The 26,170-nt window shown below is 42.2% G+C and overlaps 1 protein-coding gene across 6 annotated transcripts in view; it reads right to left on the bottom strand.

The window, feature by feature from the left end:
* Positions 1 to 17,032: 17,032 nt before the first annotated feature.
* SEPTIN7 (septin 7) overlaps positions 17,033 to 26,170 on the bottom strand; it is a 119,431-nt gene continuing 110,293 nt past the window's right edge. For all 6 annotated transcript variants that reach the window (XM_047839463.1, XM_047839455.1, XM_047839472.1 and 3 more), the window contains 3 exons: positions 23,913 to 24,048; positions 19,158 to 19,297; positions 17,033 to 18,133 (listed from right to left, as the gene is read on the bottom strand). In XM_047839463.1, coding sequence (XP_047695419.1) covers positions 18,094 to 18,133; positions 19,158 to 19,297; positions 23,913 to 24,048 — 316 coding nt within the window. In that variant the 3' untranslated portion in view covers positions 17,033 to 18,093. The remainder of the gene's footprint in view (positions 18,134 to 19,157; positions 19,298 to 23,912; positions 24,049 to 26,170) is intronic.

Genomic DNA, 26,170 nt, shown 5'->3' with positions numbered 1-26,170 from the left:
AAATAAAAACCATATGTTTATAGCAGCTTTATTCATAGTTGCTCAAACTTGGAAGTAACCAACATGTCCTTCAGTAGGATGAATGGATAAATAAACTGACACATCCAGATGATGGACTGCATTCAGAGCCAAAAAGTCTTCAGCTATCAAGTCATGAAAAAGACCTGGAAGAATTTAACTGCATATTACTAAGTGAAAGAAGTCAGTCTGAAAAGATTATATACTGTGTGATTCCAGTGCTATGACCTTCTTGAAAAGGCAAAACTATGAAAACAGTAAAAAGAGCAGTGATTGCCGGGGGTGGGGGGCAGGTGGAGGGAGCTAGGGGGAGGGAGGACTAGGGGGAGTCTGGAGGGTTTTTAGGGCAGTGCAAATACTCTAAATGGCTCATAATGATGGCTCTGTGTCACTGTACTTTTGTCCAGACTTACAGACTGAATAACACCAGCAGGGAACTGTAATGTCAACTATGGACTTTGGGTGATGACGATGTGTCAGTTGTAACAAATGTCCCACTCCAGATGGGGATGTTGATAGTGGGTGAGGCTGTGCATGGGAGGGGGCAGAGGATACAGGGGAAATCTCTACCTTCCGCTCAATTTTGCTGTGACCCTCAAACTGCTTTTAAAAAATAGTCTTAACAATAATACAAAAAACCTATACAGATGTAAAAAGACAATAATTAGGTCTAGAAAATGGAATTACTGTTTTTATTTTCTTCTTTGTAATTTGAGAAATATTCCACAATAATAATCATCAGTTAAAAAAAAAAAGACTTTTAAAAATAAATACACAGTCGAGGTGTTAGACCATGAGGGAGGGCCTGGCACCCAGAGCAGCACCAGCCCTCCCCAAGAGGCAGGGTCACTGGTTAAACAAATGGAAGAGGGAGCCAATGACCCCCGGGGGCTAACCAAGGGAGCCTTAATCTGAATTCAGATCAGTCTCGCATTCAGTTCATTTGTACAGAGCACCGTTCTGAATTCATCAGGACCCAGGAGAAGCACTGATGGAAAAGTCAGCCTGTGGATGGAATATCAGATATATATGTGCTACCTGTGAATATATAAGCCAGTCTGGTGAAAAAACACCTGCCAACAAGCCAGGATTAAAGAGATTTAAAGTTAAATCTAAGGAGATATGAACAATTGTGGTCCTTTTCCCAAAGTACTAACCCCAAAAGCCACTCAGGTCCTATGGATGGGGAATAGAAGTCTCCCCACAGTAAGGTGTGCCCTTTGACCCCTGTTATTTGGAACTGAAACTACATCCGGGAGGAGCTCCTTGTTCCAGAGCGGATACGCTGATAAGCCAGGGAACAGTGATTGCTTACAAGTTTGAATGGTTTGTCCCCCACCCTGCCGTTGGGGACCATCATACAGAATATCTGATTTACTTCCTCCTTGCAAAACACTCTCGGGCCATGAATGTTGTGTTGGACTCTCCGAGCAGGCCCAGCCCTGTGCTTCACCTCTTCCCTACATTTCTATACAAATATATTCATTGTTTACTTAGACTTGGCAACTTTCAGTCAATGTCTCAGGAGAGGCATCGGGTGGCCCGGGAGTGAAATGAATGTCCAGGAAACCGTCAGGCCAGGTCCTTTGATGTCACCTGTCCCCAGGACTGGGGTCCCAGTCCACCCTCAGTGGCCCTGGGCTCAGCCAGGCCCCTGTGGCTGCTCAAGTTTGGCAGAGAGGAAGCGTGCCCCAAGGGTATGGACTGGCCCCCAGAGGAGCCACACTGAAGAGATCACTAGAAATAGGTTTATTTACATATGCACTATCCCCTGAAATCCTTTCCTTAGAGGGTATAGCATTCTATTTGGAGATGGCATTTATGAAGTCATATATGACTATGCCTTTTGGGACTCATTTTGTTTTCATACATGATTGTTGACTAAATTCAAGATTTGACATCTTTTCACAGGTGTTCTGGATACAGTGTATCCAGACATGTGACTTTCATCCACACATGTATCCCTCGTTTCTTAGAGCAATTCATGCCTTAAATATGTGGCAAGTGAATCATATTTTAAAATGCACCTATTAGGGGAGCCTGGGTGGCTCAGTCGGTTGAGCCTCTGACTTCAGCTCAGGTCATCATCTCACGGTTCGTGAGTTCGAGCCCTGCGTCGGGCTCTGTGCTGACAGCTCAGAGCCTGGAGCCTGCTTCAGATTCTGTGTCTCCCTCTCTCTCTGACCCTCCCCCATTCATGCCCTGTCTGTCTCTGTCTCAAAAATAAATAAACATTAAAAAAAATTTTTTTAATTAAAAAATAAAATGCACCTATTATATAAAAACAATCTAAAATAAAGTAAAATGTACCTGTTAGAAATTCTCCAGTGAACTATTTTTTAAAGTAAAGACTCTTTTAAAAGTAATTAGTCCCTAAGATTTTCTGGTAACAACTTTAATGAGATACAATTCACATACCTTATGGTTCACCCATTTAAAATGTGTCATTCAATTTGTTTTCTCTTCAGAGTTGGGTTACCATCCCTACAATTAATTTTAGAACATTTTCATTACTTCAGAAAGAAACCTGCGCACTTTAGCTATCACCCCCCAATATGTCACCCCCACCCCCATTCACCTCCCAGTCCTTGACAAACATCGAGCCACTTTCTGTCTCTATAGATTTGCCTTCTTCTGGGCATTTCACATAAATAGAGTCATACAATATGTGGTCTTTTGTGGGGCGCCTGGGTGACTCAGTTAAGTGTCTGACTTCAGCTCAGGTCACGATCTCACGGTCTATGAGTTCAAGTCCCAGGTCGGGCTGTGTGCTGACATCTCAGAGCCTGGAGCCTGCTTCAGATTCTGTGTCTCCCTCTCTCTCTGCCCCATTCGGTGCTCGTGCTCTGTCTCTCTCAGTCTCTCAAAAAAAAAATTTTTTTTTGAATATGTGGTCTTTTGTGACTGGCTTCCTCACTTAGCATAATGTTTTCCAGGTTCACCCATGAGGTATCACATATCAGTATTCCATTCCTTCTTTATAACAAATAATATTTCATAGTGTGGATATAGGACATTTTGTTACCTGCCAGATGGTGGACATCTGGGTTCTTCCCACCTTTTGGATATTATGAATAATGCTGCTATGAACATTCATGGTCAAATTTGCATGTGGACATATATTTTTAGTTCTCTTGGGGATACACCTAGGGGTGGAATTGCTGGGTCAAATGATAACTCTGCCACACTATTTCCCAAGTGAACGTACCATTTTACATTCCCATAGCAGTGTGTGAGGATTTTACTTTTTCCATTACCTCACTAACACTTGTTATTATCTGGGTTTTTTTTTTAATGTTTATTTATTTTTGAGAGAGAGGCACAGAGTGCGAGCAGGGGAGAGGCAGAGAGAGAGGAAGACCCAGAATCCGAAGCAGGCTCCAGGCTCTGAGCTGTCAGCACAGAGCCCGACGCAGGGCTTGAACTCAGGAACCATGAGATCATGACCTGAGCTGAAGTCGGACACTTAACCACCTGAGCCACCCAGGTACCTCTCCTTATCTGGATTTTTAATAATCAACATCCTACTGTGTGAATTAGTATCTGGTTGTGGTTTTGATTTGCATTCCCACAATGGCTCGTGATGGTGAACATCTTTTCCTGTGCTTATATATTTGTATATCTTCTTTGGACAAGTGCCTACTAAGATATTTTGCCCATTTTTTAAATTGGGTTGTCCTTTTATTATTAAGTTGTAGGAGTTCTTTACATATGCTAGAAACAAGTCCCTTACCAGATACAGGGCAGGGGTCCAGAGACCTGGGCATGACCTTAGGACTTGGCGTGAGGAGGCAGGAAGGCAGGGCCCCTGCCCCCAGCCTGTACAGGAAGCATGGGGGTCCTACGCCCTGAAGCCCTGATCACTGAGCCCAACCTGGAACCCTGACCCCAGACTGCTGACCCTGGACTTCCCAGTAGGAGTGATCACCCACGGTTTGCGGAGCAAAGGCTCTCCCCCTGTGCCAAGACAGGCTGAGCTTCCAATTGCGAAGTTCGTGATCCTGGGGCCATCGCTTCTGGTTCACAAGGTCTGAAAAGCAGACCAATTAGCTATGGAATGGAAACCAGCCAAAGAGTAATTTCCAGAAGATTCGGGCGTGGCCTGTTTGTGCTTCTCTTCCTCTCTCATCAGCTGGTGTTCTGCCGCAGAGGCACCGGTGTGGATTCAGAATGGATGTGATGTTAACATTTTCCCATGTCAATAAGAAAGCTTCAAAAGTAGGATTTTTCATAGAGCAAAATGTTACATTCTCTGCTTATATCATCATTGACTCAGCCATTTCTCCCAGAAAGACTGGGATCCCTTTGGAGCCACACAGCACTAAGTTTCTAATGTGTCTCTTTGGATAAAGATAAGTGTCACCAGCATCATTGATCAGAACTGTAGTCACACCCCATCTCCCCAAAAAAGACAATCCACAGGTAATTCCCGTCACTTATGGGTCAGTGGCTAGGACGTGGCCAGGACCGTCCAGGGTGTGGCCTGGCCCTCAATTCTGGTTCTTGTATAAAAGCCACAAAGCCTGATAGAAAAAGAGAGTTCTGGAGCCACAGGAAAAGATGTGTTAGGATTCAACACTTTAAGTAGAACAATTTACTTTCAATGTCACTCCTGAAAGAAATCAAAGAGGAAATCCCCATCAGACACAAGCTGTTTATGTTTACTGGGAACCTGAGACATTTCCAGGTGAGCCCGCATGAATCCACCCAGGTGCCAGGGTCTGAATGAGTCAACACTGGACACTCAACCTGAACAAAAGGGTAGACACGGGTGTGTAAATTCCCCAAAGCCTCCTGCATCCCCAAAGGTTTGATGGGACCTGTGACAGAACCTTCATGGTTAATGCCCATCATGTCCTGTCTCACCTCTTTGAGCGGCCTCTGCAGAGAGCTGCTCTGGTCATCCTTCCAGCCTCAGGACCCAGGTGCCACTGCCAGGTGGCCTTCTCCTAATACTGTCTTTCCTCACGGACTCCCTTTGTCCCCATCTCCTTCACCAATGCGAGACCGTATCCTTGAGTGTGTGAGTGTCCCTATAAGAATGTATTGTGTGTTTACATGTATTCTAATCAAATAAATGGTACTGGGCTCCTTTTCTTGTGCTCCACCCCCCCCCCCCCAGTCTTTGTTGTTGTTCTGGGGGGGTGTGGCTTGTTGTTCCCCGGGCCTCTATCCGCTTGATGTCAAGAGAACCCAAGCCACCAGATGAAAAAGACACTTCAGCAGTTTTGTCTGGTGCTGAATTGCTGAGATTCATTTGCAAGCAAATGTTACCAAGTTCTGTCTGCATTTCATTCACAAAGAATTCTTAGCCTCGAGATGCAAATAATGTTAGGCTTTCCCCCCCTGGTTTACTAGGAATCACCTACTAACCGGGAGGTATTTCAAATCAGAAATTTTAGGACTCTTCCTTTGGATCCCACAACATGTGTGGGTGGGGGTGGGAGGTCACACAGCCCTGAAAAGGTCTAGGTCATGGTGACTCCCCCCACATGGGCAATGCTGTGGTCTCACCCCACAGCACATGGTCACTGGCCCCCTCCCCGCAATCTGGCAGGGCCCTGCCCAGTGGGAGGGGGGTCTTCAGGGAAACTCCAACCCTCCCCACTGGGGCTGCCCAGGGCTCTCCACACAGGCCCCTCGGTCCCCACAGCCCTCTCCCCTCCCACAGGCCAACTTACTGCTTGTTATTCCCAGCCCCTGGGGCCTAACTGGCAGGCTCAGGCCACTGGGCCCTTTTCAAGCCTCCAAAATGGAACACATCCATTCTGCTTCTTTGTGCCATGACAGGCCATCAGCCTTAAAACTACAAAGATTTTCTGGATGTAAAGGAGGTCAAGATCTTAAGAACAGTAAAGTTCTCTTCCTGGAAGGAGAAAAACACCGTTCCTCGTCTCCTAATCAGCCATAAGCCCCCTTGGCCTCCACCCTCAAGGAAGAACAGAATGACTTAAATTAAACACCCACAAAACTAAGAAACCAGAACTTCGCAATCTTTCAGCTAGCATCCTGCTACACTGATATTTATTAAGCACCTACTATATCCTAGATGCTTTGCCAGGCACTTGATAGACGCAGTCTCGTTCTACCTTCACAAGGACGCTGCGAGGTACGGATGATGGTCTCCGTTCTCCACCCCAGGAATGTGAGACTTTAAAAAAAAAAGTGGGGGGAGCTTGCTCAGGGTCAGGCACCTGCCTGATGTACGTGGTTGAGACGAGTGTAATTACTTTGGATTATTCCGGTATGTTCTGCCGGCCCCTCCCAGGGGATGTGTTCCCAACCTGGTTCTGCCAGAGCTCCAGAAGTTCATCCTGTCGTGTCTTGTACTGTGCTGGCCTCACCACCTTCCTGGGGATGAACAGCGCCCTGCTCTTTCCGAAAACGTTGACAGAAGGTTCAGCCACGAGAAAATCGGTCTCCTACCTCTTCCTCCTCTCACTTTCAGGGGGTCCTTTCTCTTTAGTGACAGAACCGCTAGTGAAGAGAAGGCCCAACAGTGGGTATCACAAATGGCCCCCCTAAGCGTGTGCACGCGCACACACACACACACACACCACACAGAGTCCCAGATGCTGCAGATGCTATGAGGTCTTCCACTGGCCAGGTTTGACTTTAACTCTGGGTTCTCACTTCTTTCAAGGCCAAACTCATCTGTGGCTGTGCCATCATGGTCCCTTAGCTGCCATCATGGTCACTTGCAGAAGCAGCACGCATCCCTCATCTGCCACGTGTTTCCATCTATGGGAAATTAATTCCAAAGGACAGACTTACGAATCCACTTGTAAAGAGGCAACGTTGGCAGACCGCTTCACCATGGGGGTGCCCCCTGTCTGTGGGCCAACAGCCTTGAACACAGGGAAAGTGCTGCACATCGACTGCCCCTTTTAGCACAAGAGTTCTGTGAAGCTGTCCATCAGGGAGCAACTGCTCCAGTCTGACAGATGGGGAAACTGAGGCCCTTTAACTTCTTGAAATCCCAAACTGTTAACAGAGCCCCGGGAAGTCAGTGCTGCTGTGGCTGTGAGGCCAGGACGGGTTACTCTGCAGAGGGAGCCCGATGCTGGGGCGGTGCCTCCCCATGCCCTCTGGGAGTTGTGGTCCCGGCTCTGTGGGGGGTGGGGGGGTCCTGGCACAGACTTCGCCCTCTCCTCTCACCTTCTTCAGAGAAATGGGCAGGGCACAGGCGGGGGTGGGGGGGTCAGACTGGCCTCCACCTACAGGCCCATTCCCATAACCAGGCCACCTGCTAGGCAACATCTGAAACAAATTAACCCTGTGACGGACGGCCCTCTGTGTGCTGTCACAGCTCCAGGAGGAACACGCGAGTGTCTGTCAAACCCTTTTTCCAGAGAGGTCTGCTCGTCCATGGAGGACATGGTGAGGTCACTAGGGACTCCTAATCCCAGCACCCCACTTCCCCCACCTGGCCATGCTGATACTCCCAGGAGACCTCAGTCGGTGCCTGCCACTCCCCAGCCGTCAGGAAGCAGGTGCCCTATTGCCCTTGATCAGAGCCCAAAACGGCACACTGGGTGCTCGTCCTCCTCTGCAGGCTGGCCTCGACACCAGCTTCTCCCTCTCCCAGTCTCCTCTCTCCTAAGCATTTCCACTGGGCAGCCCGCCTGCCCCACACCACACTGGATAGACAGCAAACTCCCATGATGCAAACTTTTACGCCCACTCTCCCGGCCCTCCCTGGCCTGGCCTCGAGGGATGTGATGGTCAGGCCCCCGTGAGAGTAAGCGAGAAGCTGGGGGCAGAAGACCCACCTCCAGGCAGGCTGGGCGGGGCCATTTGAAGACACAAAGAAGTATAAGCCCTTGAGGACCAGCGTCTCCCACAGCCATCCATACAGTTCAAAGTAGAAACAACTTATAACCATAAACAGCTACCACAAGCCAGGATTTGCTGGAATCTTGGTTTCCCATAATAAGTAATTTGATGTCCTTTTTAAAAATTTTAACTTTCAAGCTTTCCCCTCCCCAGTTTTTGGAAGCACAAGCAGAAGTTTGATGTGCCTGTTGGGCAATATACACAGGGCTGGGGAGGGAGGGGAGGCAACTTGTGGGTCCCAGGGGGGTCTCCAGCCTCGGAGTAAAGAACAGGACTGGTGGAGACAGCCATGGGAGGGGGGGAGGGAGCTTGAGCTTTCATGGGGGTGGGGCATGGGAGGGGCTTTTGTTGGGGGTGGTGAAGGCCCAGGGAGGGGTGGGGGTGTGAGGTGGTCACAGTGACCCCTGCCATACCTCAGCAGGAGAGAGGGCCTCTGCAAAGCCACCAGAGCCTCCTTCCCATTGTGCTAACCTGAGCTTTGAGCCGGCCACAATGGGTTCCCCAACAGTTACTGTCACTCTCTGTCTCAGGGAAGCTTGGGGCCAGCATACTAAAGCCCAGAGCAGGCCCAGGCCAAGGTCAGATCCCCACAGGAAAGAAAAAAAAAAGAAAAGAAAAGAAAAGAAAGAAAAGAAAAGCCACTCACCAAATGGCACTCCAAGGGAGGTGTGAGGCCCTGAGAAGCACTTCACTACAGCTGCTGGCCTCTTGGAGGGAGGCTGCCCACACTGATCTTGCTCAAATCCTGCCCCTTCCATTTACATGACTCCAGGCTCCTGTTAAGTTCCTCCACTGCCCCTGGCCTCGGGGACGAAGAGAGGTAAACTCAAAGTTGTAGCCTTCAGTGACACAAATTACACTCACAATACTCTGCGGCCATCACCACTATTTTCAAGAAATTTCAACACTCCAAAGAGAAACTCTGTACCCATTAAGCAATAACTCTCCGGTGCCCCCACCCAGAGCCTAGTAACCTCTAGTCTAATTTCTGTCCCAATGAAGTTGCCTATTCTGGATAGCTCATATAAGTGGAATCATGCAACATTTGTCTTTTTGTGTCTGGTGTCTGGCTTTTTTCACAGAGCATGATGTCCTCAAAGGTCATCCATTCGTGTTGTAGCATGTGTCCAAATTTTCTCTCTTTTTAAGGCTGGACAAATAGTCCACTGTGGTATATTCCACATTTGGTATATCCATGCGAGTGTCCCCGGAGGAGTCCACCTTTGGTTATTGCGGAGAGCGCTGCTGTAAACGTGCGTGTGCAAGTATCTGCTTGAAACTTGTTTTCACTTCTTTTGAGTATATGCCCAGAAGTGGAAGTCTTCTAGGTTATATGACTCAGAGCTGGGTCATGTAGTAATTCTATGTTTAACTTTTTGAGGAATGGCTACACCATTAATACTGTCTTTATCTTTGGTTGCTTGGTCTGTTCCAAGAGCCTAAGCTACTTTTGTAACATTCTTAAAACTCTTCCCTAAATAAATAAAAGTAACAGAAGGTCCTGAAGTATTTCCGAAACAAAATAAAACCCGGCTGTTGAGTGGTGGGGAATCTAGCGGAGGCCCGCACGCCCGGAGGCCCCTAGGAAAGCTACCTTCCGGCGTGGGTCCCAGCCTGCGTGGAGATGCTGCCCCCTTCTGTCCCAAGGGCCGCCGCCCGCCGCTGACGCTCGAATGGTGGCCCGTAGGAGTAAAGCAGGATCTGTCCCCACAGATCCCAATCCCCTCTTGACCCCGAGAGACAGATGCCAGGAGGCACGGGGCTGGCCGCGCACGGAGAGTGGAGGCTCTGGGCGACTCGCGTGGGAGCCTGGGCCCGCGCAGGCGTTCACGGCCGCCAGGGGGCGCGGGGGAGCCCGCCTTCGCCGGCTCGCGCGAGTCAGACCTGGGGCCACCACCAGTGGCTGCTCTAATACCCCGAACCGCAAACCCAGCACCCCCTCCACCCCGCCTCCGACGGTGGCGGCGGGATTCAGGTCTCTCCTGGCAGCAAGCAGAAGTCCCAGCGCGGGGCTGGGCCCAGCGCAGCCTGGGGCGTGGGGAAGGGAGCCTGAGGGTCTTGGCCATTACTGGACCCTCAGAGGGGAACAAATGTTGGCCGCACCCAGTTGTCTGCAACTGTGGCTCTATGCTTCATCAGGCACCTCTCTCCTGTGCAGAGTAGGCACATTCACCCGTGTCCCCTAGCTGTCACACTAGGTCTTGAGACCTAGTGCTCAAGAGAAGGTTGGATGGAATGAATGATTGAATGAATGGTGTATACTCCCATATGGTGTAGAGTGAAATAAACTGGGAGCCTAGACCCTGGACTCTGATGTCAACACTGCCACTGATTCTGTGCCATCAACCGTCAGGGTTTATTGGTGCCCAAGAGGTCCAGGCCCAGGAACGCTAAAGTGACCCCCTTTAAATTTATTTTAAGGAAAATGCAAGCACAACAGCCAGAATTGGCTGGGCCATAATGCAAAATGCAGTGTATATAAATATGAATACATAAATAATATATTGGAAGATAAGGTAGCAAAGAAGATATTTAAATGTTTTTAAGTTTTATTAAAAGCTCATTAAATTCCATCAAATTTTGATTATTGTACTGTTACCAGAAAGGAATCTCCTTGTTTCTAGAAAATACACACCTAAGTATAAGGGGCGTGGAGCTGCAAATGAGTCAAAGATGGCTCAGAAAAACATTTTTTGCCAAAATTGTAAGTTAGAAGAAGAAAGTTCATGAAAACAGTTAATTGGCATTATTTGACAATCTGTCAGGGGTACCGGTAGGAAGCCAGCCCTGGGGTGCAGGGAGGGTTGATGCTGGGATGTGGGCTTTGGGTGCATCCATAATACATGGAGTAGAGGTAAACCTACATCCAGGACAGACTGCCAGGAGGGCGGGCGAAAGGTGCACTGTCATGAGGGCGAAGGTTCAGGGGCTGCCTGGGTGTGGGGAAGAAGGTTGTGCGCTAGGCAGAGCTCCGCAACCAACACGGGCAAAGCCCCAGATGGCCCAGAGCTGGGCTGTGGGGTGGGGGTGAGTTGAACTGATTCAAAGGTCCAGGTTGGCTGCGGAACTGGCCCCTTATGTACTTACAATCCCTATGGGGCGACCGGTTTTCGAGGGAGCAGGGATGCTGTCTGGCTCACAGTGGTTCTCTTAGTGACCGTGTCTGCCAGTCATCATATTGGGCCTGTGGCAGTTCTTCCCCGAGGTTTTTCAAACTCTGAAGCAGGGGGAGAGATCCTGCTCTCTTCTCTGGTCAAGATGTAAGCCTGGGCTTAATGAAGGCTGTGCATTGGGACTGTGGGGACATCTGGTCTGAGTGAAGAGGGGCCAAGGAACAAACTTCTATAAGATGCCTTCCAGAAACCTTGAGAGAAGCTTAAGAACCCAAAGGCCACAGATTTGCTGGCTTTATTCATGTCGATACACAAGCCTGTAGAATCTTGTATATTTGGGCAAGAAGCTGTATACAGAAATGTTCACCGCAGCATTATTTTGTAAAAGTTAAAAATCATCTGTTAACCAGAAAATAGATAAAATGTTGTGGCAGCAGCCTCCTTAGTATTCCAGCTCTTGTACAGCGGCCTCCCACATTTAACAGGGCTGAGCTGCATAAACATATTGCAGAAATGACATTGTGTGACTTCCAAGGCTAGGTAATAAAAGGCATTGTGGCTTGAGCCTTGCTCTTTCTCGGTTCACTTGTTCTGGGAGAAAGCCGGCCACCATGTCACAAGGACACTCACGCAGCCTCCTGGAGAGACCCACAGAGCAAAGGACTGAGGCCTCCTGACACCAGCTTGCCAATGATGTGAACGAACAATCATGGAAGCGGGACTTCCAGCCCCAGTCAAGCCCTCAGAGGACTACAGCCCCAAGCCAACATCTTTAACGCCACTGCCTAGCTCGAACCAGCCTGCTAATTCCTGGCCTGCAGAAACGAAGATAACAAACATTATTACAGTTTGACTATAGTTGTTACCAAGGTTAGGGGGCATTTGTTACTTTGCGTGTCACAAGGGCTAATACAAATGTTATATATTCATTCAGTGAAATTTTAGACTGCTTGGTTTTATTTTTTATTTTAAAGATTTTATTAGTTTTTAAAGTAATATCTATACCCACTGTGGGGCTCAGATTTACAACCCTGAGATCAAGAGCTGCACACACTATCAACTGAGCCAGCCAGGCCCCCCTAGTCTGCTTGTTTTTAATAAGGGGTTAAGTAGCCGCATCATTGAATTCTGCTGAGCTTTAACTGAGCATTGATGTGAACTTTACGCATCTGGCACCTAGCAGGCACTTGATACGCTTGTTGCTGTACTCTTCTCTGGTTTTGTTTCATTCCCTCGGCTTTCCAGCTGAATTTCCCCTCGTCTGACAAACAGATATTCTCCCTAGTTGGAATATGGTCACAATATTCTCATCTGGTAGGATGGGGTCCATTACCTCTCACGCAAATTGGAGAAAAAGCGCATCTTCTCTTCAGGGCATGAAGTATAACGGGGCCGACCCCATCTGAATGCAGAGATCACAGAAGGCGAGCTTACCTCGGTGGCATCTACTCCATCTTTCAAGCACCTAAACTGGAAGGACGGGGTCTAATTAGGCACTAATGAAGTAGAACTTAGAGAAGATGCCAACCTGAGTTCCTGACACTTCTACCCAGCAACCCTAAGGTCTCAGGAGGATTTTATTTTGGTGTCTGGATGAAAGAACTATGTTCCTGAAATGTTAACTACAACTTTTTTTTTTAAAGTAACCACACTAAGCCATGCATTTATATAATCATATGAGACTTATCCCTAGGAATAAAATCGACAACTTCCTCCACTCCCACCAGACAAAACATACATTCCTTGACTTCTGAAAAGCAGGGGGGAAGAGCTCACACTAACATCAACGGCTGTGCCAGGGCCCCATCACGTCACCCACCACTTGCCAAGTGGCTTAAATTACTGGCTTATCCAAAATACAGGGAACTTTTCTGTGCCTGCAAGTCTAGTGGAGCATGTATTTAAATATGAAAGAGACCAGTGAAATTCAAAGACAATGGAATTAAGTGAGGAAAGAAAAGTTGCAAGCCCCTGCTAGACCAAGTTAGTTCCTCCACATTTTGGTGAGAACCAGCCCCATACCCATGGGGCTTCTGGGGTCTGTTACCTTGTAAATCTCCAGGGTGAACCGCTGCACCTTGCAACACACCTGAAAGCTAGGAAGCTAAGTAGGGCCCACTTGGAAGAGAGAACAAAAAAATAGACATTCGTTGGCAGTGTCTTGCCATCCCCCGCATCAACTCTCCATCTTTACGCCAGGTCTTCACAGATCTGAAGTGTCACCCGCTGCCTCTCCCCATTCCAAAGGATTTCAGAAAGCCTGAATGGCTTTAGATTTCGGCAGGTCCACAAATACTGCACCTTAAACAGTGGTTCTGTGTGGCCAATGGGGTTTCAGGCTACCCTTGGAGAGCTTGGCACAGAACAAGGTCTCCTTTCACTTGACCCTCCTTTGCTAATACAAGGCTGTTTGGCTGGGCCCAGCACCCCATGGGGCAAATGTTCGGGCCAAGAATAGTCTTCATTCTTCCTGTGAAGCTTTGAAAGGCTTCTAAAGAACACAGGAAATTGTCAACCCATATTTTCTGTTGAAAACGCTGACACTAAACTTTGAACATTCTATGGATTAATCCCAAATCATGGGAACCAATTTGCTTGAAAAGAAGCAATTTTTTCAGCAATGTCAGAGATGAGATACTCTGATAAACCATCCCAGCACTATTTGCAAAGAATGACATTATTTTAGAACTCCCATTACTGGCACTGTAAAAAACCCGTTCTTCACCAAAATTACCTTATTTCCATGGCATGCTTTATTGTTCAAACAATAAAGTTACTTAGTAACTCCAAAAGGCTGTGTCTACAAAGAAGCAAGTCTAGAGACCTATCAAGCACCACGCAAACTTACTGAAAATGTACCATCGCCTAAAACTGGGGAAAAACAATACTCTTTTGTCTGTCATGGCCCCAGCATCACCACTTCCAGCAACACCCAAGGATAATCTCTCAAGGTCCAGACACCTCACATGTGCAGTCACAGAATGTAATCTTCACTCTGAATCAGCAAGAGAGATATGGGCCCTAACTTACAGCTGCAGAAACAAATGTTGAGAAAGGAGAAATAACATGCCCAATTCACAGAGATGGGATCTGAACACACAGGATTAGCGTGTTCAGTTTTCTAGCACAGACCAGGTGGTCGCAGGGCAGAAGACTAAAGCAACGGAGGCCCTGACCTCATCACCAAGACTGCATCAAACTCCAGCTCTGCCACTTACCACTTGTCTCTAAGTTAGTCACTAAACATCTCCAAACCTGTTTCCACATCTGTAAAAGGGCAATACTGGTATCGATTAAGGGTTAGATGAAGATAATACACAAAAACTAACTTATCATCTGAAATGTGGTAGTAAGTGTTCAATACGTGGATAGCTGTTATTACAAAGGGTAAGGAAAATATTCTGAATGAAATACGCGGACTTTTGTTTACATTTGCAAGCTTTTTATTAGAAAGGACTTCAATTTACTGGAGTGGCAGACAGTAATTTTTCCTTTCACATCAAATAGGATAGCACAGCAGTCTTCACTAGGACACCCTCGGGGAGTCAACAAAAATTATTAACGATCTATATACTACCTACATCAATGGATTCCAAAGTGGAATGAGTAGAGAGTTCACGGGGGCTTGAGAAGGGTGCTAAACTCCCCCCTCCCCAATTTAAAATTTTGTTTCATAATTTCACAGTAACACAGCAGCACATGCACACAGTTGTAATTATGGATACATGCTCAAGAATATTTCAATAAGGAAACAGGATAAAGTTTGGAGACAGTGATCTTAGATGACTTGCTAAGTCAACATTCTGCTTTTGCTTCATTAAGCCATCTTACACTCTTTCCTCTTTTCTCACCTACTGTACATTGACCTCCACATTCCTTGGTCAGTTTCTCCCAAGAGGATAAAAGGCACAAAAGGTGGGAAGACTCAGAATGTGCAGGTGGTTCAGTGACACCAAACTAATGAGTCTGAGAGGCAGGAGCCTGTATCTCTTTTTTTTTTTTTTTTTTTTTTTAAATTTTTTTTTTCAACGTTTATTTTATTTTTGGGACAGAGAGAGACAGAGCATGAACGGGGGAGGGGCAGAGAGAGAGGGAGACACAGAATTGGAAACAGGCTCCAGGCTCTGAGCCATCAGCCCAGAGCCCGACACGGGGCTCGAACTCACGGACCGCGAGATTGTGACCTGGCTGAAGTCGGACGCTTAACCGACTGCGCCACCCAGGCGCCCCAGGAGCCTGTATCTCTTCAGCTTTCAAGAGTATAACCTGAGCTACATAGAAATAAGCCACGTGTCCAATCAATTATCAATTTCCCCCATTGTGAACTTGATAATGAGACAAGTAGATCTCATCCCACTAGGTGGCAGTAAAGCTCTACCATGCAGTGCCCAAAGCAGTCACTGGGATTGGTGCTGACTTGGTCAATGCCGCACAATTAGGAAGATCGTGGTTACTTCAATTACATAATGCTTCTGGACAACAGAAACTAGGCATTGCCTGTTTTGCTGTTTACAAGCTGGGCTGTCCTTATGTCCTGAGTGTTACATGTATTGTGAATGATCATATAGCAGTTCTCAGAAATCCACAGGCCATATAGCAAAAACAGCCCTCAATATGCTTGAAAAACCTGGAGTCAACAATCAAAAGATCCAGTAAGGTTGTACAGGTCCTGTATCAGATTCAGGTAAAATCCTTAGGTATGATATGGGTAAGATTTGTGCCAGTTTTTACGAGGGTAGTAGAATAAAGGTGATTTACAAACTTACAACAAGATACAGAATTTTTAAATGGTAACTATGAGAACCTGTTTCTAGAACTCTAGAATTAATACTTCACCAGTTAGGCAGGTGGTCTATACAAAGTTTTTCATTTTGCATCCTCCAAATTCAGTAGGTCGTTAACTCCTTAAAACCAAACCTTTCTGGTTATAGGTGTTAACCCAATCTCACTTAAGAACCAAAACAAACAAAAAACTCCTGCATATTATACCTATAGTTATTCTGGAACACCTGATTCTAGTCTTAGAATAACAGGCAATTTATTTTTAAAAAGCCACTCACACCATGTAGGTTCTTCAACAGCAGAAGGCATTTTAGGATTAACAAAACTTTTCCAAGACAATTTTTAGTTAGTGATGGCCATCAAATAAGAATAAATCTTTATTGCGGTATTCCCAAATCATGTTTTTAATGCCTCATGAGATTTACTTTAAAAATAGTAACTCTCAGGGTGCCTGGGTGGCTCAGTCGGTTAAGCGTCCGACTTCGGCTCAGGTCATGATCTCACAATTTGTGAGTTTGAGCCCTGTGTCAGGCTCTGTGCTGACAGCTCAGAACCTGGAGCCTGTTTCAGATTCTGTACCTCCCTCTCTCTCTGCCCCTCCCTGTTTGTGTTCGCTTGCTCTCTCTCTCAAAAATAAACATTAAAAAAGAAAAAAAAAAAAGTAACCCTGGGGTGAATTTACATATAAACTGAAGATACTATAACATAAATAATCTTCCTAATATATGTTTTACATTTTAGATCTATTTTTTTGAAAAGCAATAAGGATCTTTTTAAGCATACTGACTTATTTAAATCCTTCAGCCTGTGAAACCAAAAATATTGGCTCGTAAGAATTAGCAGTTACTTCCTTCTGCTTGGATCATTAATTTTTAAAAGTAACAAACATGGTGCAACTTTTTAAGGTAATGAACTGGGTTGCATTAATTATATTTAATATACCATAAAGCATTATGTTAAAATCTACATCATTGATCTTTAAATTGCACCACCTTCTTTCCAGTTACAAAATTTCAGTTTCCAGGGACTTGAGAGTTCATCTAATGTGAATGAGTTGGGATTTGTTCTCAGAGGTATAAACATTAATGAGAGTAATGAGTAGAGATAACTGTACATCTCATAAATTAGAAAAGCAATACATTAACCATATTCTAAATGAAATAAACATACAATAGAAAAGATGAGTTACAATTGTGGACGAGACAAATTCAAGTTGAAGTTTCTTCCCAAACATATTCTATTCTTGTATATCAACTGTAGAATATTTAAGAGCCCACACTCTATTACATCACAACATTGTTTATTATGTGAATTTTTTACAATACAAACAAAAAAAAAATACAGAAATGCAATATATGAATACAGCTAAATGCAGAATGGTGACTTTTTTTTTCTTTTCAGGAGGCCATGATTCCCATTTCTAGTAAAATAAAGAGACTGCACATAGGTAGAAACAGGTTGGTCGTTAGCTTCACAATTTTGCCTAGAAATGATCTATAAATGCATTTTTCCCCTGCTACTTACCATAAAGTGTAAAAAGGGAATTAAAGGAAAGTTTCCTTGTTGGTTCCTACCATATGAAAGATGCTATATTCTATTTTAGCAGGGCCAATATATGGAAAATACCTAAATAAAATGTTATTACAAAAATGAAGCAGTAATGAGATTCTGGCTAAAGAGGGTACTAAATGAGGATAACATATATTTAAAGAATCCAAAACAAACAAATAAACAAAAAAAGGTTGTTATAAAAAAGCTCTAGGTGCATTGTAAGCATATAGGATTTTTTTCCATGTGTATTTTTAAACAATGGAAGTGTCAAAAAATAGGGTCAACTGTGTTAGACTAAATTACATTATTGTATATGCTGCACTGAATGGAACCTCTGTATTATAATTATCATAGAGAAGCATAGTTTGCATCATATTATGGCAATTTATCCTCAATGAAAACCTTCCAGAGTCCTTTTATTTTGGAATATCTTGTAAACAGTCAAACCACCAGAACATGATTGTACAACAGTAAAATGTTTTCTTGCATTAAATTGAAGACATCTGTTTAATTAAAAAAAAAAAAAAAAAAGAAACAAAGAAAAAAAAAGAACAAGAAAAGAAAATGTAGGAAAGGTACTTAGAGCTGTTAGTTTCTAAGTACACAACACCCTAGACAATTCAAGGCATCTTAATCTCCATCAAGAACAAAAAAATAATAATAATTTTTGTCATGCTGTTAAATCCATCATTAAGGATAAAACTGGTGCAAATTGGTCAAACGGATCCAACAAACACTGATGTCCAAGCTGGCATATTGGCAACTAATACGTAACTGGTGGTCAATAGAGGGTTTAAAAGATCTTCCCTTTCTTCTTGTTCTTTTCCAAGGTTCTAAATGATTCAAGGAAAATAATCAAAATGAGTGGCCATGTTATAAACATTAAAGATAACATAAGATGGTAGCAATGGCTAACCCAATTACAACTGTTAGATGTTCAAACACTACTTTTTTTTAGCTTAAAAAATTATCAGATTTAGAAGTGAATGATGACAATACAAATCTGTAACAGACAATCAAATTTTGACCAAATTTCAGGATAAACACTAAAAATAGGACAGAAATCCAGTTTTAATGTAGGAGAACAATTCTTCCCAAATAAGAGTACAAACTGAAAAAGATCAACTGACATCAAATAGGGTACCTTCTCTTCTACTGCTATTTGCATTCTCAATTACATTTGCTTTTACAAATAGATTTTCCTTTTCACTGGGGAAAAAATTAAAAGAAGGAAAGCATTATAGAACAAATGTCTAACCTTGAAAATATTTAGCAGTGAGGGTAAATTGTAGAATTCTTATAGGGATATAACTTTTCAGTTTTAAATGGGACTAACAAGGAAAAGAACAAAACCAAGGTACAAATATTACTAAGTTTTATGTAAATTAAGAACAAGTAATTGATCAGTTGTATTTGGAATTACATATCCAGTATTTTACCTTCAGAACTTAATCCTAAAGAAATAACACAATTAAAACATAGCCCTAAATTGTATAAAAGATTTTTGCAGCAGTGTTTTCTATGCTTGCTGACGATCGAACACAACTATTATGTCCAACAATTGAGGGGAGGAGGTAAGAAATTGATTATGGTGAGTCAAGTGGGGAGAATGTGATGAAGCTACCAAGTTATAATTATGAAGACAGTTAAGTAATGGAAAATGCTTGTAATGAAAAGAAATACTGTTAGAGTAGACAGATTGCATCCATCTATGTAAAAATATTCACCCATGAAAATAATTGTGGTTGTGTGATAATGGGTAATATCTTTTAAAATGTTAATATTGTTAAAATAAACAAGACAATAATTCCTTGAAACATTAATATACACATTTCTTGGGAATCTGATATTAATTACCTGGAAGAGTTCTGTTGTTCTAAAATACGTTGTTGGGCTTCCCAGTTTGCTTTCTCATCTTCAAACTGACGACGTTTTTCCTCTAATTCTTTGTGCTGTGCTTCCAAGTTCTTTTTCATTTGCTCATGGCGCCTTTGGAGCTAAATCAAAGCACGATATATAAAATAAAACTATTTAAGAAATCAGGAACAGAAGTAGGTTTCACCCAGGCATTCTAATGTTAAAATTATGAGCACTGAGTTCTTGTGCTATAAATTCAGAGTACCACCTGGAAAGCACTGTCTAGGTTTTCTTCTCCTATAGGAGGCCAGTGACCCAAGAGAATAATCTTGGGAAATAGGAAAAAAAAGTACAAAAAGTTTACAGTTGTGTTGCACTTTACAATGGACATATCCTATCTTATGACCTCATTTTTCATTATTCATAAGTATGTAGAAGCAAGGCAAATAAGACATCACTGTCCCCATTGTATAAATGAGTAAACAGCTGCAGAGTTTAAGTCCCTTGCCCAAAATCATTAGCCAGAAAAATAGAAGAATGAGGATTTGAACTGCCTCCTAATTCTAAGCTCAGAAAGCTGAGACAAGTGGAATGAAAGCAGGTATACATAAAGACTTAAATTTAGAGCTCCAAGATCATAGGAAGCTCCCCCAATTCTTATAAAGCAGTGGTTTCTCAAATACTAATTTTCATATAAATCACCAGGAGTGCTCTGTTAAAAAATATTGAACCCTGGACCTCACCAAAACATACTGAATTAGAATCTTTCAGTGTTAAGATTAGAAATCTGCATTTTCAACAAGCCCCAGAGATTCCAATGCAGGTGGTTTTCCTACATTGAAAATCAATGCTGTATAAGAATGCTGACTAAGTAGAAACACTCACGCAAAGTAACTGCAGAAACAGAGAGCTCACCTAATGGATCACTAAATAATGTCACTTATGCACTAGTCAGTCTATTTCTGAAGAAAATAGTCATTAATAAAAAAAAAGTCAGATTAAATCTAAATACACTTAATACCCCAAAAATATTCAAAATCTTCAGATGTCTAGGAATCATGTTCTACTAATGATCATATTACATCAGTGAGTTAACATCTTGAATTTGGATTATAATGAAATTTTGCATATAATTTATTTTCTCAATTATTTTGTAAACCCACAGAGAGGGACTTCAAATTTACTCCTACTGCAAATATTTCATGCAATTCCTAAAAAATAAAACCATCTAAGATAAATTTAAGCCAACATGAGTCAAATATGCTATGATCATCTTCCTGATCATAGCAAACAAGGTACTAAGAAAATATCAGAAAATAGAAATGCAGGAAAATGCCTTTAGTTATAGAAAAAATGCAAGCGAATCAGAAACACACAATTCACAATAGTTACCTCTGAGAAGGAGAAAAAGTGCTACCATAGACACACAAGGGCCTCAAATGAACTAATGAAGTCTTAGTTTTTAAGCTGGGTAGTTAAGTTCACGGGTGTTCATGATTTTTCATGTGTAAATTTCTGTTGTATGTAAGTATCTTCTGTGTTAGTTGCATGTAGGTAAGAAATACAGGTTATAATCCCTCTCAAGAAACCCTTGGGGTTATATGTCTTCCAAACTTCTGAATACTTCAGATCTTAGAATGGCAACACTACTTAGAAATATATACATACTACATTTGCAAAACACATCCTGGGTTGTCTAGGGTAGCACCTATAATCAAACACATTACTATTTTTTGCAGTAAATTTTATAAATATTCACATCAAGTGGAATAAAACTATTAGTTCTATGTCTGGTTTTGCAGTTTTCAGAGCTTGTCAGGATTTAAGATTTGAAACTATGGATACATGACTGTGGATTTATCTAGTGAATAAGAGCAAACTTAAAGAACTAAGTGAGTTCGAATAATGGCTTACAACTATACATGCAGCACTGGCCAAGTTAATTTATCCTTCCTCTCATGAAAATAAAAGGAAGATGGACAATAGTATCTACTCCATAGGGTTATGGTGTGGATTTAATGACATAACACAAGAAGGGTGCTTAGTAGTGTGCCTGATGCACTGTGCTGCTGGACATTAGCAGCTATGCCTAAACAAACACTTTTAGCACTAATGAACTTGAAAAAAAAAAAAAAACACCTATTAAGGTTAAATAGGTTCCTTCACCCATATATTTATATACTTAACATGGCTTACAGTATTAGGGGAAACTTGGCCAGATTTCTTTACAGGTTCTTTCATGCTAAGAAAGATTTCAGACTTCAAAGAGCAGTTAAGTTTTTCAAAACTGTTTTCACCATTTACAGAAATCATAAAAACTCTTTAAAGGTTCTTTGGCTACAGTTTCATAATTATAACATTTACTCTTAGGAGGAAGCTCTAAAATATGTCTATAGTAAATGTACATTCAACTACTTTTAGATTTTCAAAGAAATCTTAAGTTTGGAGGTAATGCAGACTCTTGATTATTCCTGTTTTTATTCCCCTTCTGTTACGGACTTTTCTAGATTATTCACTAATTAACAAAAGGGTACAAACTCTTAGATTTAATTTAATCTCCAAAACGTCATCTTAATAACAGGTGCCAGGGCTGCTATTCCTGCAGTCTTCTGAGAACTCAAACAAGAAGGAACTATTCTGTATCTCTGCTGAATTAAGCCTATAACAAATATAACAACAGTCACAGTTGCTTTTTTTTTTTTTTTAAAGTTTATTTATTTTGAGAGATGGGGAGAGAGAGAGAGAGAGAGAGAGAGAGAGAGAGAGAGAGAGAGAGAAAGAAAGAAAGAATCCCAAGCAGGCTCCATGCTCAGAGCAGAGGCCAACCCGGAGTTTGATCTCATGACACTGAGACCATGACCTGAGACAAAATCAAGAGTCGGACACTTAACCAGGTGCCCCTGTCTTGTTTTGTTTTGTTTTTAAGTAAGAAATTACATGTAAAGCCCAGTAATTTAAGAGAAATTTAATGTGGAATAAAAACATTTCTTTAAAATTTTTCAGTATTTTACTCACTCCATGCATTCTATTTAGTGCATTAAAATACTTTGTCAGATATTTAGTCAAAGAGGGTTTCAGTATTTTACACAGTAATTACAAAGGCAATGATCAACCATAAGGATGTAACAGAATAGATCTGAATCCCCTCTGAATCCCCTCTGAATTTAGATACAAATATTATTAGTGGAGCCACATATAAACATAGGGATCTCACTGAATTTTAACATTAAAGGTCACTTAAAAAAATATTTCATGTTAATATCTATCACACCAACTACTTACTTGATAGAGTCTCATGTTAGTGCTTTTCCCCTCCATCTTTCACTTCTTGAAGGAAATGTAAGGGAATGTCTTCAAGATCTTTTTGATTAATAAAAACTAAATGCATGCCTCAACATCTATAGAGGGATTCCAAGGTAAATAAGCTTGTTGGGATGCTTTGTCACTACTCTACCAATTTTGTAACACTAGCAATTACTCTGACACTATATTACAAATAAGCCCATTTCATTTATAGGAATATCACATTCCTTCATTTTCTCTCCTTTGGCTGTTTGTTTTATCCTGGCATGCCCTTAGTTCAGTTACGGTTCTCTCTCTCTCTTTCTCTCTCTCATTCATATGCAAGTAACTCTGGTGGTTGATGATGATGATGATGATGATGATGATGATGATGATTCTAATACTAGTTTTTATTCTTACATCCACCCAAAACTCTGATCTTTACTTTTCTTACACTGAATATAAGGAATAGCTTATAATTCCACTTCTCATAATTTGCTCATTAAAACTCATAATTCATTATAATTATTCTATTATATCTTCCTACCAAGTATATGTGTTCAAATACTAACATATCAAAACATACGTTATTATAAACAAAGTACTTGCTTTTATTTCTCCATTTTATTACACTAGGGCAGTGACCCTAAATTTTTTTTAATGTTATTTATTTATTTTTTTTAATTTTTTTTTTCAACGTTTATTTATTATTTTTGCGACAGAGAGAGACAGAACATGAACGGGGGAGGGGCAGAGAGAGAGGGAGACACAGAATCGGAAACAGGCTCCACGCTCTGAGCCATCAGCCCAGAGCCTGACGCGGGGCTCGAACTCCTGGACCGCGAGATCGTGACCTGGCTGAAGTCGGACGCCCAACCGACTGCGCCACCCAGGCGCCCCTAATGTTATTTATTTTTGAGAGGGAGAGTAAGTGACCACGGTGGGGGAGGGGCAGAGAGAGAGAGAGAGGGAGACACAGAATCTGAAGCAGACTCCAGGCTCCGAGCTGTCAGCACAGAGCCTGATGCGGGGCTTGAACCCACGAACCTTGAGATCATGACCTGAGCTGAAGTCGGACGCTTAACCGACTGAGCCACCCAGGCGCACCAAGCTTCTTTATATTTTTAATTTAATATTTATTTTCTTTTTGAGAGAGAGAGAGAGAGCGAGAGCGAGCAAGCACAAGTGGGGGAGGGGCAGAGAGAGAGGGAGAGACAGAATCCAAAACAGGCTCCAGGCTCCGAGCTGTCAGCACAGAGCCCAACGTGGGGCTCGAACGCACGAACCTTGAGATCATGACCTAGGCCGAAGTTGGACGCTCAACTGGCTGAGCCACTCAGGCGCCACATTAGGGCATTATATTAAATTTTTAAAAATATGTGTAGAGAGGTTTTATTATCTAGACTATTGAAGACCTTTGTTATTTTAAAAAGAAATACTGTGTCCGTAACAGGGGACAAGGTTAGGCTCTACCTCAGCTTCCGAATCCTTCAGTTTTTGAACTTTTTCTTTGACCTTCATCTCAAACACCTGCTCCATCTCCATCTCCATCTTCTTCATCTTAGCTACATGCTCCCTTCTTTCTTCTTCCATTTGTGCAAGAGGGCTCCTGTTGTGAACATTAAGGATAATCATCAGAAGTCCGAAAATGAGAAGTATGATACAAAACTCTTGACACGGCGATGGAAACAAATGAGACGCTGTCATCACTAAATTCTGTTTTTTGAAGATAAGCTTGAAAATGATTTTTCAATTATTCTGAACACCATCTTAGATGACACAGATCGCAGATTTGAAGTTTTGTGTATAAATGCATTAAAAATTCTTTAGAAGCTTCAAAAGTTGTATTTCTAATCTAGAATTTCCTTCCAGTTTTATATTTAAACTGGAATCTCTAGTGAACAATTATTATGAAAAGAGACATGAGTAACAAACTGTTAGCAGGAGGTTTCTCTAAAGCTAGTTAGTGCATACCAATCTAAAGATGACACATAAAATAAACTGTAGAAGGAAAATGGAAAGGAAACATTCCTAAATTATACTCACAGCATGGAAAATGAGAAGAAAATTATTTAATTTTGTACTTTAAACAAAATTTTATTTATTTTTTGTATTTTTTATTTTTTTACATTTTATTTATTTTTGAGAGAGAGAGAGAGAGAGAGACAGAGACAGAGCACAAGTATGAGAGAGGCAGAGAGAAAGGGAGACACAGAATCTGAAGCAGGCTCCAGGCTCTGTGCTCTCAGCACAGAGCCTGACGCGGGGCTTGAACTCAAGAACCATGAGATCATGACCTGAGCCGAAGTCAGACACTTAACTGACTGAGCCATCCAGGCACCCCTCAACAAAATTTTAATGCGAAAAAAGGAACTGAGCTAATGAAGTTAATATTACATAGCCTATTTGTAGTTCTAAAAATTTCTAAGTGTTATAATCTCTTCTTCTAAGACAATTACTGACATTATAATTGTAAGTTAATTAACACCAATTCAGACTTATTTTAGTAACTGAATTGACATGCTGGAAATGACTACCAGTCAATACCTAGAACATTTTTCATTTCTAGGCCATTTATGGTAATTTCACTGATTACGAAAATTCATTCTACCTATTTTAGTGTCTGAAGTTTCTGTCTTACTTTAAAAGATGTACTGGTGATAAAAAACACACACATAGATGCATACACATGAGAAAGAATCAGAAGCAAATAAATATCCTAGTAATTTTTTTTTGAAATGCCAGAAAACAGACACAAGCATAGTTGAATGGAAGTATTTCAGTCTACTAACATTAAGGTCCACAGGCTCAATTCTCTACACAATTTTGTTCAAAATTTTCATGTTGGAAAATACTGCAGATGAGCTTTATATAATGGCTAGCATACTTACAGACACAAGGGAACGTAAAATTATCAGTAACTTACTATAGTCCCAGGGAGGAAAGAAACATGTACTCTGTGGCTTTGAGGATCTCTGAAAACTATTCAATACACTAGAACAACCTAAAGAGGCAGGCCTTCTTCTGACTTTGTTGATAAAACTTGTTTACTTTGCCTCCACATAAACAGGCTTTGACCACTGAATTGTATATTTAAATTGGTGAATTTTATGTCAGTAAAACAGTTTAAAAAATTAAATCATGGCTTATAAACAAAAACAAAATCAGGCCTTGGATTTCACCCATAACCTCTAGGGTTAGTCACTTTAATCCTGATGTGAGACACTCTGATTATGGTAGATTTCTCTCCTAATGAGGCTTAGTATTTTTCCAGTACTCCTCTTCCCCCTATCAAGGAGAAGGACAAAAGAGCCTGATGGAATATATTCAACAAGAGCAACAGGTCAGAACACTGGCTATGGATTTTTCTTAGCAAAAAGGGAGGACAAAGCCATGAAGCACTGCTGTGATCAAGATGATCTGTTTTTGCAATTAGTGTAATCTAGAATAAAATGCTAACTGAAGGATAGTTCTTCACCAAAAGTAAACTTACAAACCTGCAGTATATTTTAGCAATTAAACAATTAATCAGAAGTTCTGAAAATGAAACTAAACCAAACATTAACTTAGAACAAAAACCTGCATTCAAAAAGTGAGGTCAAGTGAACAAATTTGTTAAAAAATTTTTTAATGTTTATTTTCGAGAGCGAGAGAGAGCGTGAGCACACGAGTAGGGGAAGGGCAGAGAGAGTGGGGACAGAGGATCCAAGGCGGGCTCTGCACTGTCAGCA

The sequence above is a fragment of the Prionailurus viverrinus genome, chromosome A2 (genome assembly GCF_022837055.1).
Source record: "Prionailurus viverrinus isolate Anna chromosome A2, UM_Priviv_1.0, whole genome shotgun sequence".
Lineage (NCBI taxonomy): Eukaryota > Metazoa > Chordata > Mammalia > Carnivora > Felidae > Prionailurus > Prionailurus viverrinus.
The sequence above is the reverse complement of the archived record's forward strand: the minus strand, read 5'-3'. Positions and strand labels throughout refer to the sequence as shown.